At 43.1% G+C, this 14,961-nt stretch overlaps 1 protein-coding gene across 1 annotated transcript; it reads right to left on the bottom strand.

Annotated features, from left to right (window-relative positions):
- Positions 1-115: 115 nt before the first annotated feature.
- LOC143160960 (nucleolar RNA helicase 2-like) lies at positions 116-14,902 on the bottom strand. The gene is made up of 15 exons (XM_076339397.1): positions 14,522-14,902; positions 14,018-14,311; positions 11,942-12,017; positions 10,768-10,946; positions 9,511-9,628; positions 8,650-8,835; positions 7,105-7,250; positions 6,700-6,849; positions 5,243-5,404; positions 4,569-4,688; positions 4,002-4,075; positions 2,712-2,871; positions 1,742-1,876; positions 879-923; positions 116-372 (listed from the first exon to the last, which is right to left on the bottom strand). The coding sequence occupies exons 1-15, from the start codon at positions 14,900-14,902 to the stop codon at positions 178-180; spliced, it is 2,421 nt and encodes an 806-aa protein (XP_076195512.1). The 3' UTR covers positions 116-177.
- Between the last annotated feature and the right edge of the window lie 59 nt (positions 14,903-14,961).

The following is a 14,961-nucleotide window of genomic DNA, read 5'->3' as shown; positions in this document are numbered from 1 at the left end:
GGTGGTTTGCTGGGCAAAAAGAAAAATCTTCAAAAAAAACCAGTCATTTCAGCAAACATGATTTTTAGGCATCCTCAAAGACAGGCTGCTTTATCAAGGAATAAAGACAAAGAGGAATGTCTAACAGGCTTTTACTTTTTGATAAAAATCAGCTCAGTCCCATATCTGTACCAGAGGTTAATCAAGTGTCCCATTAAAATCATGTCCCTGGTTTCCATTCTTAAACCAGTTGTTTCTCTTGAAGCCACCGTCACCTTGCCTCCCGTTTCCGAACCTGGAGAACCCCCGTCCTGCCTCCTGGGGGTACTCTTCCAGCTCAGGCAATTCCTTTGCCACCGACAGTTGCCAGCGCCTGGTGTCCCTCCACTGTTCCTGAAACAAGACCAATGTAACGAGACTTTATGTGCCTGCAGGTGTCTCCAAGGTACCTTATGTTATTAAAAGCAACACCGAATGCAAAGCCATTTCCAGACAAACCCCACCCTCACCAAAATAGATAGGCAGATCCCTCTTGGGAGGCAACTCACAGTCCTGTGACAAAGGATAAACGATCACAAAAGAACGAGAGGGAGTGAAGTCGACAGAAAACTCGTTAACTCAAATACACCGGAGAGGTCAAAACCCAGAGTAGCCAAAGAACATAGGATTTTATTTAATAAAATCGGGTAATATAATGAGAACTGAAACGAGAAAGAGGCATGATGGTATTTTCTAATGACTGTGCTGTGCTCTTTCTAATGACTGTATTGTCTATGCAATGTCCTTGTTAAAACACAAACCTTATCCTCCCAAATCACCCTATATTCAATCCTATATATGGCAATCACCAAATTCCAAATCACCAGGTTCCAAAGCCAATTCTGGCTACAAAAACATACCTGTATGTTACTCAGTTCGCCAACAGGGATATCAAAGCACACACCCTATAATAACAGGGGGGGGGGGGAAAAAAAGAGGCATTTGCTTTCCAAAGATATATCCAAGAACAGAGACACACAACTCCAGACAGGCAGCACCCACAACTGCTCATACACACTAACTGTAGAAACCATGGTCTTTTAGGGGAAGCTTTTTATAAGCTGAAGAAAAAAAGCAGTTAAAACACAAAAGCTCAAAACGAAATGCAGATTCAAATGCTCTGTGCTGATAGCAGCATTGCCTGCAATCAGCCTGTCTGTTTGAAAGTTAACACAGGCATCATCTGGCACCGCAAGCTCTCTGAGAACACACCTGCACAGGAGACAAGTGTCAGAAGCCAGGCTGACAGGTGAATACTGTACTGATCAGGTCAGGCAGTCAGTCACTGCCCTGCTCTACAGCTGTCTTTTCAATGCAGTGGTATATAGTGTTAGCACAAGTTTACAATGAAAGAATAAAGGTCACAACAACCACTCCCACTATATACATATCTCTGATGCTTTTTTGTTTTTTTAGGAGAGAATTCCTGCATTATCATTTAGGAGCAATGTCTCCATTCAAATAAGTGTCTTTTAAAATACTCAACTAGCTGTGAGGTTTTGTTTTGGGGGTTTTTTTATACTGTATACATAGACAGCAGTTACAGGGGGCCTCATGATAGGTTACCATTTTCTGAGAAATGAAATTGAGTAGGGATAGAGTGAGGTATCAATATTTGTATACTGGTACTTCAGAACTCCTGCATCAATCACTGCAAAAACTGGACATACGTGTACACACACACACACACACACCCTCCTCCCCCAAGGTTGGGCCATCTTACCGTCTTCCCCTTGAGGAAACGCATTGCAGATACTTTGGCATCTACTTCCTCACCAAGCTGTTCTTTTAGTCCTCGCCAGGCATAGCTCATGGTACGCATTTCTATTGAACACTTTAACACCATGGTCACAAAGCCCTTCAGGAAACAGAGAAAATAATTTACAAGACTAAACTTCATTGGACAGCCTGTAACTCACTAACTAATGAACTATGCAATAACTTGTTATTGTAATGTAGTATTTAATCCTAAGAAATCAGCTTCCCAAAAGTGAAGCAACTAAAAGCCTCCTAAGAAGCTGAAGGCATCCATCTAACCCAGGATTGCCCGTTGATATAAAGGCCAATAGCATTTCTGTATTTTAGCCAGAAGCAGACACACATTTATTCAACACATACAGAAAGTTGCCGCTAGAAAAAGGGTAAAAAAAACCCCAAACTGATACAAGAAGCACAGTCCAGTCACATGCTATTTCCAAAACTGTGTTGCAAAGCAACGAACTGGGACAAGTTCTCCCTAAATGCATCAGAAAAAGGAAGGGCTGTACTTTTCTTCTGTCAAGATCTCTTTGAAATCAGGTAATCACATGCTAGATTTACTTGAAATATTACAGAAATGTAAAAGCTTCCTGGGAAGGGAAAACTACAATAGCACGAACCAATCTATTAGCTTGTAAAATGTTATTAGTTAAACTCTTTTAAAGCATCAAAGTCTTCTGTCACTTAGATCTCTGGAGAAATTCTTTTAACTCTCATTACAAGAAAATTTACTAACTGATTTCGAATTTCTCTGGTTTCCTGCAGAGTGCCAGTAAGAGCTGATTTCAGTTAAGGAATGAGCAACAAACCAGAAGCTGGAGATAACAGCTATTCAGAAACCCTACTGAAAGAGCCTGAGAAGAAGATGCCACACTTGGACTGGACACAAGCAATTCATTTATCCATTCTTGTAACACAGGTATAATGTTATTTACCGCAGTTGAGTTGAGTAAGGAGCGCTGCTGTATGTAAGATGCCCCAGAAATATGGGCTAGAGCTGCAGCCAGGGCAGCAACCGCCCCTTTTTCGTCTATGAGCTCTTGAGCAGATTTCCTGAAGTAGTCTACTGCAGAAGGAGGAATGGCCTCCAACAACCTACATGGTGACAACAAAAGTTTAAGAGATCAGCAAAGGCCAGTGTGAAGTGCAGTCATGTTTAAGACATAGACTTCAGAGAGCTTTCAAGATTAATGAATTATCTCTAAAAGCCTTGGCTATCATGCTCATGCTTCACTACCACTCATTTAACTCAACACCTTCAGGATGCTGAATACCCACCTTCTCTGTTCATTAAGCCAAGCCTCCTGAAACATGTTCAAAACTGAGGATGTACAACGTGGCACGTTTGACAGCATTGATAGAAACATCAAGGGAAGGCTCTAAAATATCAGCATTCTTAAGGCTGTACCCAAGAATCCACAAGAAAGTGTTACCCGCAAACCCAAGAATCCCTTGCTTTTACTTCACAAGGAAGAGAAGCAAACCACCACAATGCCACTGCTGGGCTGGAGCAAGGCACTTCTTGCCCTCAGTGCAAGCTGATTAAATTGGTTACTTCTGGGAGAGGCAGTGAAAACAAGCTGGGAAACTGAGAACAACTATTTTTCTAATGCTATTTTTGGTACACCAGCACCTCCTACCATTTTTCAGTACGCGGTGAACCCAACACCATGCCCATGATCTCCTTTACACTGGTCAAATCCTCGCTAATTATAATAATCTCTGTCAATGCAATTTCCACCAGTGGGGGAGCAAATGTAAACAGAGCTGCATGGAATAAAAACCACAACCCTTGAGAATAAAACGATACAAAGAAACATAGCACAGGACTACAACACCCTCACTACTGCAGAGTAACTCCTCATTATACTAAGTATTGCTCTTTAGACACTGCTACTGTATCACCTGAGCGGACAAAATCAGTCTCCCCTCATGACAGTAATTCCCTGTTCTGCTATTGATTTCTGATTATATAAACAAAGGTTAATTTTTGCAAGAACTTAGAGAACATTATGTGCTATGAAAAGGTCTACGTTCAAGCACAATGAGGTTTATTGATATCATCTTATGAAAACAAGTCAGTGTCTACATGCAGAGCAGCTCATTTTTACAACATAGGCAAAGACATGCTCACATACAGGTCTGATCTCTTAAAGCTTTGCATTAACAGCATTGTTGTTGGTAACATCTCTAGACATCATCTAAGAACAGGCAAATAAACTTACTTTTTGGCATCATTACTTGAAGCTTTAATTACATCTGTAGCAGAGGGAACACCTACACGCTTAAATGTAATCCCCTGAAATCAAGAAAACAAATTACAGTTAAAGGTATTTTCAGCACTCTACAACTCAACCCTACCTAAGTAATTTTACTGAGACCTCTAGTTACTGTTTAGAACATCAACACAGCCTTTACTTAATTTAAGTTATTTCTAAAGCTAGAATAAAGCTTTTAAGTTCCCGCCTTTGTTAATCTGGAGCTACTTTACACCAATTTACATGCAGATTGTAATGGGAGGCATGGTCTCCTTCATGCATTCCTGTCACAGTCTGCCTGCGGACATCAACAGAGTACTGCCAACATGGGAAAACTCATGAGACATTAGAGCAGGCTGATACAAAAGCATTTAGAAACACTTACCAAATATCAACATTTTAGGCCTCCTAGTCTATGGGACATGAGTCCCATACTGGACTGATAAACAGCCCATGGTTACAAAGTCTAACAGTGGCAGAGTCTTTTTAGGAGCTGAATAATTTCATTAAGCAGAGGTCTGAGGTACAACTCACCGCTTTGTGCTCAACTTGTTTCAGAAGATCTTCTTCTCTTCTCTGAAATAAACAAATGCAGATCCCGGTCCGGCCAGCTCGACCCGTACGTCCAGAACGATGGATGTAGGAATCAACATCCTTCAGAAATTCAGATTAACATGAGAAAACGTTATCTCATTTAAACTGTTGACATTTATACATTGTAAGAGAGAAAATGTAAGCTAAATTCTAATTCAGAAGCCTAAGCAGTGTCTCTATACCCAAACTTGTAACTACACACAAACCACTCGGGTTTGCGTATGCTACCCTGCCCAAGGTATGCTGCCTCAGGTTTAACAAACACTGTTGACATAAGTTTTCTTAAAATAAAAAGCTCCACTGGAGTTTCAAAAGAAGAAAAGGCAGCAGGAGTATTTTAGAGTTGTTATGACACTCAATGTTCAGAAGGGATTCAGAAATGCTGAAACAATGTCAAAACCTATCTTACGACTTTCCAGAGTAACTGAAAACCATCACTTCTACTTTAATCAAAGCTCAAAATATAAAAGCTTAACTAGGAAATTCTAGGCCTGCATTTTCAAAAAATCCACTTCATTTGTGAATCAGAACATACTTCTGGTGAAACAAAGGAATAACCCACTGTTCTGCCACAAACAAATAAATTACAATTTTAGTTTCCCCTAACGACTTACTTTTGGTGGTGAACACTGTATAACAAGGTCAACCTCAGGAATATCCAAACCACGGGCAGCTACATTTGTTGCAATCAGAACTTCAAACACACCATTTCTAAAGCCTTTTAATGTAACTTCTCTCTGTTTCTGTGGAATGTCACCATGCAATGACTGGGCATCCTGTCAGTGAAACAAACCATTAAGATGTCATTTAACAGGGGAGTCTAGGCTGCAGTATCTAAAGACATTTAATTACAAAACCCAAAACATTGTGCAGAGCAACAGAAAATAATTACACTGCTGATACCAAAGGAATATAAAGCATCCTACTTTGTAGTTTGATCCTTCTCTGCAACAATAATGCTCATAAGCAGTAGTTTTACCATAATGTTATTATTTGTAGCATACCAACAGCAGAGCGTACAATTTGCAGTCTGCCATGCCAACAAGGGCCCACTTCAGCTTTCACTTCCACTGGAACAAATGGAAACAACTTTACTTAAGCAGTGCTTGTCAAGATCTAGCAGGACACTTTGCTCCCTTCCCTGGGAACCCATCCCAAAACACACAGAAGCTGAAGTGAGGTTTTCAGGGCACTCCCAAACCCTACAGGTGATCTGAATGACCTCCACTTTTAATGGGACAAGCAACAGACCAAGTGTTTGAGAAGGAGAAAGAGGACAGTCACAAGCTCAGAATTCAAGTGAGTAACATTCTAAAGCAGAACTTACTAGCATAAGAGAAAAAAGCGTCACATACTGACACAAGAACAAAGTCATTGGATTTACTTGAAAGCAGTAGGACTAACAGACAAAAATTGTTGCTGCAAGATTTTAATGTGGATGGTATATGATATTTATCAAATACTGGGCAAACCATGTATTCCCACCACTGCTCCTTCACCATAAATTAGAATTTAGTATCAAACAGGATTTTCTCTGAAAAAAATCCAGCACCTTTCCCCACTCTCAAAAAAACAGGTGCTAATTCAAGCAAGCATAGAAAACCTGCTCAATGTATCACCTGAGGTCTGAACAAACTATTAAATGACTTTCCAAGGACAACAGGACATTGTGTTCTACCACATTAGTTGGATTTTCCTGAATACTGACTGTCCAAAGAATAAAAGCCATTAAGAGATGGGAATCCAAAGAGCACACTAACATGAGATGGAATATGTGCACTATACTAGCTCCTGTTTATTACCATTATTACTATCTCCTGGTTATTCAGCATAAGCTGCGTATTTTCCATTGATCCAGTCCTGCATGATTTTAAAGCCAAAGGAATAAATTCATAATCGCAGTCAAGAGAGTATTTTAATTGCAAACCTCTACTTTCAGAAACAGCTTTCATAAGTCTTAAAACCACCCACAGAAACAACTTCATCCACACAGTTGCAACCTCATATTTATTTCAGGGCATTCAACCCCTGAATATCCGTAACTGCGGCTCTCTGTTCAGACCCCCAATACCTGTTTGAGAGAAGCATTCATAGCCAGTTCATTTGCTTCCTTTTTGGTCTCACAAAAGACAATGGTCCGCCCATGGCTGCCACTGTAGACTTGAATGATATCCCCAAGAACTCCTGCTCTCTGAGATGAACGACACTGTATAGCCAAGTGCTGTTTAGGAAACAAACATGATAAGCATCCATGTTAAATCTAAGCCACGCACAGGACAGACAAAATGAACACAGAAAGATATTTTTTTTAAGCTTGCAAACTACTGCCCCCATATGAAAGCTTTGCTTAAAAAATTTGTGTGTCAATCATGTGAAAGGTCATTCCACACCCCCATTTGTAAAGTCAATACAGAACCCATCTCATCCAGACCACACACTCTCAGGACCTGCACTGCTCTGCAGCAGAATCACTCACTTCCACAGTCGTGGCAGTCCTTTGAGTTTTCTTTCCAATCAGGTCAATCTGTTCATACTCATCTTTCATGTATTTTTTTGCTACATCATATACCCATCGTGGACAAGTTGCAGAAAACAGCAGTGTCTGGGGGTTGTTCTCAGAATCTGGAAGGAAAGGCCACTGATTTCAGTCATCACAACAGACTCTGAAACTTGAGAACTGATAAAAAAAGCAACAGAGTCGCTCTCAAATTGAGAGGTTTATATGTGCAGTAAGTCAGCTACAAGAAGAAAACTTAGAAGCAATGAAAACATTTTTAATACCCTTTAGACATCAGAGGCAAAATTACAGTAATTTTAACTGGACCAAACTGAATCCTTCATCCTGCCTGAGAAGAAATGCAAGACGTGTTTCTAGATCATCTGCTAAAAATGGTTTAGACTGTGCCTGAAGTCCTCCCACATACCTGAAAGTACTCGTCTCAATCCCTCCTTGTCTGCTATTCCAATACTAACTAGTTGTGCACAGTATGGCTATGTGCAAAGGAAAAAGGCAGGCTAAAAAGGACACTCTGCAGACCAGGGGGAAGAATTATATAACAAGATAGATTACCCCAGGTAAGAACAGTTTACCAAACAGTATCTTGAAAAAGCTTAACCTGCCTTCATAGCTCCACAGGATCAGACAGAAAGAAACACACATTGCAAAAGAACGCTATTATTCCCTGCAATTTATTTTCTAGTTTGAAGAAAACTTTTAAGATTGAATAGTTATGACAAGTCTTCCAAAACCTATACAGATTTCCTTTTTTAGGAGATTATCTGTACTTTTGGCTGTCAGGACAAAGACCAACTCTGCAGAAATGGGGAGAATGTAACAGTCAAGTAAAAATGACAGTGGCTGTGCTGGGTCAAACCTAAGATCCATAAAGCTCATATGACTCTCTCCAACAGTAGTCAAGTGCAGTTAACAAAGATGTGAAGAAACACTGCCAGCAACCAGCTTTTTGTGGCTTCCAGAGCCAGAAGTGATACCCTTGCTTCTAGTAATCCTTGGTATTTCTACTTCCAGTAATTCAAGTCACTTTTCAAAACTTTTGGCATTAGTACAATGTGGCAAGGAATTTCACAGTATTAAAATAACCTCCTTCTGCTCTGTACTTGCTCCCTGGTGGTTTCGCTGAATGCCCATTACATCAGAAAAGAGCAAATATTCCCTAGTTGTCAACTTTGTGTGATCACAAGTGTACAGACACATTATAACCCTAACCCTATGCTCAGTCACCTCTCTCAGGATGAAGAACACTAGGGCTTACGGAGTTGGGTTGGGTTTGTTGCTTTTTTGCCTTTTTTTTTTTCCCCCTCCCAGAGATGCCATTCCAGCCCTTCAGCCATCTGTCACCTTGCTTTGAACCTTTTCCAACTCTACCTTACCCCTTCCTCTTGAGGTCCAATACTAGCGTCACATAAAGGATTCAAGTTGAGGGTGCACCAGCAGTTTTCAAAGTAGCATAATTGTGTTTTCTGCACTGTCCTCTATTCCTCTCCTGATGTCAGAATTTACCTTTTTTATAAGCAAATCCTAAGATTTCTTCCACTTGTTCAGCAAAGCCCATGTCTAACATGTGATCAACTTCATCCAAAACAACATGCTTCACGCTGGAAAGTTCCAGCTTGCTATTCTGAATGTGGTCTTTGATCCGTCCAGGAGTTCCCACTAGAATATCAATGCCACTTTTAAGGAGATCAACTGGAAGAAAAGACAGAAAAACAAGGACAGTGTCAGAATGCCAAGAGACAACAAGGTAAAAAGCTACCAGTACACAGCAACACTTCTAATTTTAGAACCAAAAAACTACTGCCCTTCACTTTAATCTGAATAAAGCACTACGTCCAGTCTGAGTAGCAAACAAGTAAGCTTAATAGCAGTCCAAGTTGCTCTGTCAGGAATACAGCTAAACCACAAGCAAAGTTACAGTAAGATACGCCAATTTCCAAGCAGCAATGAGCTGGCATTAGAAAATTCCAGAGCTTTATCACAGAAAAACACTTTAGTTTTTCAGCTGAATTCTTTTTCACAGCTACCTCTGGAGAGAAACAGAGCCACACGCACATACACAGTTCTCTCTTTTCCTTGGACAGTCGTCTAGTCCCGGTATATGTCCACACAAAAACCACACAAACACGCAATAAAGAAGAAACTAAAAGGACTAGTCACTTTGCAGACCTACAACCACTCTTTTAAATAAAGATTTATTGGAACTAAAATAATTCAACCCAGGCTGTATGCTTCCTTAGAAAGCAATGTCATGGTTCCCGACTGAAGTGAAACTCTGAGGGGGGAAAAAAAAGACAGTTTTATTCATGGAATGCATTTGGAGAAAGTCAACTCCAATCCAGTCATAATTCCTTAGCATTTACTTACGCTGTGCTTTATATGGAGTTCCTCCATAAAAACAAGCCACTGACAGTTTCCTGGTGAGATTCTTGAAGTCTTTGGCTACCTGAGTGGCCAGTTCCCTGGTTGGAACAAGAACCAGCACCTGGAGGGAGTGAAGAGAGACAAAAATGCAGCTGTGCTTGGGAGAGGGTGCTAGGAGAAAAGGGTTTACTTCATGTCAAACAGCTTGTACTCCCATTCTTATTCTACACTTGTTGCAGAGGTGCCCACAGCTCCCCACCAACCCAGGAATATTTCCTGCCACCTGGAGCCTGCACATCACAGCCTCATAGCCAGTAAGAGGAAACAAGGCAAAGCATTACAAGATAACAGAGATGTACAACAACAATTTTTTTTTTCTTAAGTTAATGCCAGATAAAATAGACACTGCAGTAACATTACCAAGGACAATGAAGGTGCAGTTCAGCATTAAAGGATAGGAACAGTCACTAAACAATTTGGAGTGGTAAGATCTTAAAAGATACATAGCATGATGCACTCTAGCCATATATCCTCCTTCTCCACCTACCTGCCTTCCTCCAGTATCTATCCTTCCCCCCTCCATTTTGTTTTAAGAATGAAATGATAAAACAAAGGGCTGAATTCTTCTCTAGAAATCTTTCAGACAATAAGCTTTTAAAACTTACATCACTTTTAAAGTTAATAAAATAGAAGGATGAAGTAAGCAACAAATCTGCACACTGTAACAGTTTTCAGTCTAATGATAAACATATACACTTCATTTGTGTGGGAATATGATATCTGATCACAAGTATCTCGTTACCAATTCCATCTCATGATTAAGTAGAAATGTAAACACCACTTGCACCCATTAAGTTGAGTCTTCAGACATGAGGCAAAAATAAAAAACCAAAAGCCTTCAGTTATCGCTGTGGAATTTATAGTGAGAAACAACTTCAGTGAATGGAGACAAGTCCAGCTGACTCAACCACTACCTGAGAAGAGGCAGGGGATTCAACCCCAAAGCTGCACACTAACTTCCTGAGGATAGCAGTCTCCCAGATAAGGTCACAAGGAACCGTAAAAGTGAAATGTGTTATCGCTGTGATGCTGCAAAACCTCTGTCACATTGTAGCTCCTGATCTGAGCAAAGCATTCAGTATTACAAACACCAATAAAGGAGAAAGAAGACCAAAAAAAGTCCCCAAAGCAATTACAAAATCACTTTTGAAAACTGCCATATTCTAAGGTTTTGGTGTTAACCCTTAGGTGGTAAGTTACTTTTGGTGAACGGCCTCTTCTCCCATCTTGCGAGACACTCTGAAGTTTTTCAGTCAGCGGAAGAGCGAAAGAAAAGGTTTTCCCGGTTCCTGTTCGAGCTTGAGCAATTAGGTCTTTGCCATCATATATGGGCTGAAAAGTCTTCACTTGCACAGGGAACAGGTATTTTACACCTCGAGCTGTAAAATAATCCAAAGAGGTTCACTAAAAGGTGCTGATTCTACTGAATCAGCTGAACAAACAATTAGAAGCCCTCATATATAACTAGCCCGAATGTGTAGGACATGTAAAATCCTGTATACAACAGAAGGTGCAAGTTAGAAGAAATACACATCTGTATATTTTCTCTCCTACTCTAGATCAAAAAGTATTCCCCCTTAAACACACAGCTGAGTATTCACAATGAAATAAAGCCTTCTTTATGATGTTTGGCATAAGACAACCGAAGGGAAAGAAGATAAAAAAAATGTTTTTTCTGATACAGCCCAAGATTTTGTGGTAGCTTGGTTTTGAGGGCAGGGGAGGAGGTGACGGTGTTTATTTTATGATATTCTAAAACTCTCTCGAGATTTTGCACAGTGGAAGTGAAACAATCCAAGGACAATGTAAAGCAACTAGCATAACTGTCTGGGAAACAAGAATTGCACAGTTTCCCAACAGAGAGAACAACAAGAAATCTACAGTGGTTACATCCACAATAAAACTAATCTAGAGGAGATGTGAAAATACCTGGAAGTATGAGAATAATCAGAGACAATCTGTTCACAGGAGCCAAATAGTCCTCATATATGAAACACCATTACATGTATTTAAGAACCGATATTGTAGACAGCAGATACCGGAATTAAACTAAAGATACACAGTAAGTAAAATGATACTGATGAGAAGAAAACCACCGTCTCTAGAATGTATATGTAGGAATAACCACACCATGGAAGAATAAACTCCCCTTAAAATGACAGAACTTGAAATGGAACAAAACAGAAACTCTGTTCCTACTAACAACAGCAGATTCTTTGAATCTACAGTGACCGCTCATGTGTGTGTTCTTACTCCACAATAAATGTAAGATGATTTAGGACAATTTACCCTTGGCTTCTCTCTGCTTGCATGGGTAGCAGAGTGCAATTCTGGACAAACATTTACAGAAATTTCTTTTGCCACATTAACTAACCTTTGAGAAGGTTGATAGTGTTTTGGGAGAGAGGAAAATTGGAGAAGGCACCTTCTTTTGCTTCTTCTGTCAGCTCCTAACAGGATAAAAGAAAAAAACCCCAACTTATTACCCCTAAGAGATGAGCAAATAACTTACCCTAGATAGGCACACAAGAAAAGTTGTACATTTACTTTATCACTGTAGTTTTACCAGCTACCTCCTTTCTGTTTAAAGAGAAAGAAAATCCTTCTGATACAGGTACTTCACAAACAAAAACATCATCACAGCATAAAGTGGGAAACTTGAATCCAGCCACCCTGTATTAGAGGACAAGACACACTGACACAGGCTGCACCAGTTAGCATAACATAATTCCTACAAGTGAATCCTGTTTTTACATCAGTCTTAAGTAAAGACTTCCTGCCAAAGGTCTTACTGCTCATTACCTGCAACAACTTGTTCAAAACCACGACTACTGCTATCTCATCCCTAGTTCAGATATACCTGCACCACCTTTTAAGACCCATGGCAAACAAAAGGGAACAACTGCCCCTTCTGTGTGATCTTACCACATTATGCACATATGCTTGGCAAGTCAGGAAAGGGAAACTACTTGTTAAAAATCTTAACTGGAGTCCACTGAAATAATTAGAAAACCGTTTTTCACAGCAAAACATATTTGGTGTCACAATTCACTGTGTGAAGCAGGAATTTCCGTCTAAATCACACCTACTCAGTACACCACGCAAACAGCTTACTTAAAACTCACTATTTAGCTTCTACTTCAAAGATCTGAGAGATCACATCATTACACCCAATGTACAAAAAGCACTCTCTTGATCCACATTCCCATCTTAAACACAAAAAAGAAAACTACCCACAGAAGGCTCTATACAGGGGAAGGCAAGCTGCGGGGCCCTCTCACACGCGCATGCGAGGCTAAGGGTGAAATCTGAACAGGAAGAACTCCAGAAGCGGGAATTAATGAGGATAACCGTGACCTTTCCTTACAGGACACCTTGCCAAATACTTCTTCAAAGGGTCCGCCATGGGAGAAAGTGCTGTCAGAGCACAAAGCAATGCACATTTCTGGGATGCTGACTGCCTGTGCAGCAGGGAGAAAGCCTTGTGCTGCAGGACGCAAAACAAAGTTGCCACACAAAGATGAGCTAGCGCACGGAAACTGCTTCCTGCTAGCTAGCCTCCTCCACTGCAGGATAAGCTGCTCCAAATGGCCTGGCATTTACAACGAGGAGGAAAGCACAAGGAGAGACAGCTGCCATGTGTTGGTGCACGTACTGCTGTGCTTCACTGTGCTGGTTTTGGCTGGGAGAGTTAATTTTCTTCATGGTAGCTAGTATGGGGCTTTGTTTTGGATTTGTGCTGGAAACAGTGTTGATAACACAGGGATGTTTTCGTTATTGCTGAGCAGCACTGACACAGCATCAAGGCCTTTTCTGCTTCTCATCCCACCCCACCAGCGAGTAGGCTGGGGGTGCACAAGAAGTTGGGAGGGGACACAGCCGGGACAGCTGACCCCAAAGGACCAAAGGGATATTCCACACCGTATGATGTCATGCTCAGCATATAAAGCTGGGGGAAGAAAAGGGAAGGGGAGGATGTTCAGAGTGACGGCGTTTTGTCTTCCCAAGTAACCATTACACATGATGGAGCCCTGCTTTCCTGGAGATGGCTGAACACCTGCCTGCCGATGGGAAATAGCAAATGAATTCCTTGTTTTGCTTTGCCTATTAAACTGTCTTTATCTCAACCCACAAGTTTTCTCGCTTTTACTCTTCCGATTCTCTCCCCCGTCCCACTGAGGGTAGAGTGAGCGAGCGGCTGTGTGGTGCTTAGTTGCTGGCTAGGGTTAAACCACGACATTCCCTTACCCGCCCGCAGATTAGGAGGAAATGGGCATGGTGCCAGGTGCTCCCTGATGCCCAGGACCAGGTGCTATAAATCTAGGGGGAACAGCAGCAAACACTGCCTACGACAGCAGCCTAATGCTCCCACAGCCCTCACACCCCACACTCATTACCAGTAGGACTTTAATTAGGCAAGACAAGGGCTCTGCTGGCAGAGTATTACTACCTCCACATTGCTGTCCTGCTCTCCAGCAGCTGCATTGTCAGATGCACTCTGGGCTGCCGGGGATGTCACATCGTTGCTTACAGTGGAGGAAGGCTTCACCATATGCTTGGAGCCATCGCTCTCTCCAGCCAGACCACTGCTCTTCTCCTTGACTTTTTTGGTCTTCTTGGGCAGGGGGGGCTCAAGGTCACCTTCGCCCAGACCGCTCTCCTCGGGCTGGGCCTGCTCGCCCTCGGCCTTACCGCGCCGCTTCAGCTTCTCCCGCCGCTTCAGCTTCTTCTCCAGGGTCTCCTCCTGCCGAGGAAAAGCAGGCGTTACGCAGAGGAACCGCCTCCCTCGCCCGCCCCCTCCAACAACGCGCTGTTATTCGGCTTTAATGCCTGAGCCTCCGGGCCCGGGCCCGGGCCCCCCCCGACCCCCCCAAGCCCGCGGCGGGGCCGGGCCGTACAAAATGGCCGCCCCCGCAGCGGCACGTGGCGCGCGGCAGTCCGCTCCCGCTCCCACCTTGACCTTCCTCCGGCGGCCTCGGCGGAGGGACTCGTCGCCCGCCGGAGCCTGCGGCTCGGCGGGGCTGGCGGCGGGGCCGGCGGCGGGCATGACTGCCGGCTGCTCCCCGGACAGGTACGCGGCGGCGCTGCTGCCCGTCTCGCAGCGGCAGCCCCAGGACACGCGCCCCGCCCCGGCACGCAGGAAGTGAGGCGCGGCGCTGAGGGCGGCCGGCGGGCGGACCGGGCCGCGGGGCAGCGCCGCCGCCAGCAGCAGCAGCGGGCCCTTCCCGGCGCCGGACAGCCAGCCCAGCCGCCGCCGATCGCTGACCGGAGCCGCCGTCGCCGCCCGGGCCGCGGGTAAGCCGAGCCGCGCCGCGCGGCCCCACACGCCGCCCATACAGCCGCTGCGCCGCCGGCCCGGCTCGGCCCGCCCCTTCCGCCGGCCCGGCTCGGCCC

Source organism: Aptenodytes patagonicus, chromosome 5 (genome assembly GCF_965638725.1).
Source record: "Aptenodytes patagonicus chromosome 5, bAptPat1.pri.cur, whole genome shotgun sequence".
NCBI classification, from domain to species: Eukaryota; Metazoa; Chordata; class Aves; order Sphenisciformes; family Spheniscidae; genus Aptenodytes; species Aptenodytes patagonicus.
This window is presented reverse-complemented; position numbering and strand designations above follow the sequence as displayed.

What these genes read in the sequence shown, in the direction of transcription:
- LOC143160960 (XM_076339397.1), bottom strand. Translation starts at nt 14,902, where the DNA reads ATGGGCGGCGTGTGGGGCCGCGCGGCGCGGCTCGGCTTACCCGCGGCC. An exon ending in AGCAGGACAGCAATGTGGAG is followed by an intron (nt 12,018 to 14,017) that starts GTAGTAATACTC and finishes TTATCCTGTTAG; the next exon opens with GAGCTGACAGAAGAAGCAAA. An exon ending in GCGAACTGAGTAACATACAG is followed by an intron (nt 373 to 878) that starts GTATGTTTTTGT and finishes GTCTTGTTTCAG; the next exon opens with GAACAGTGGAGGGACACCAG.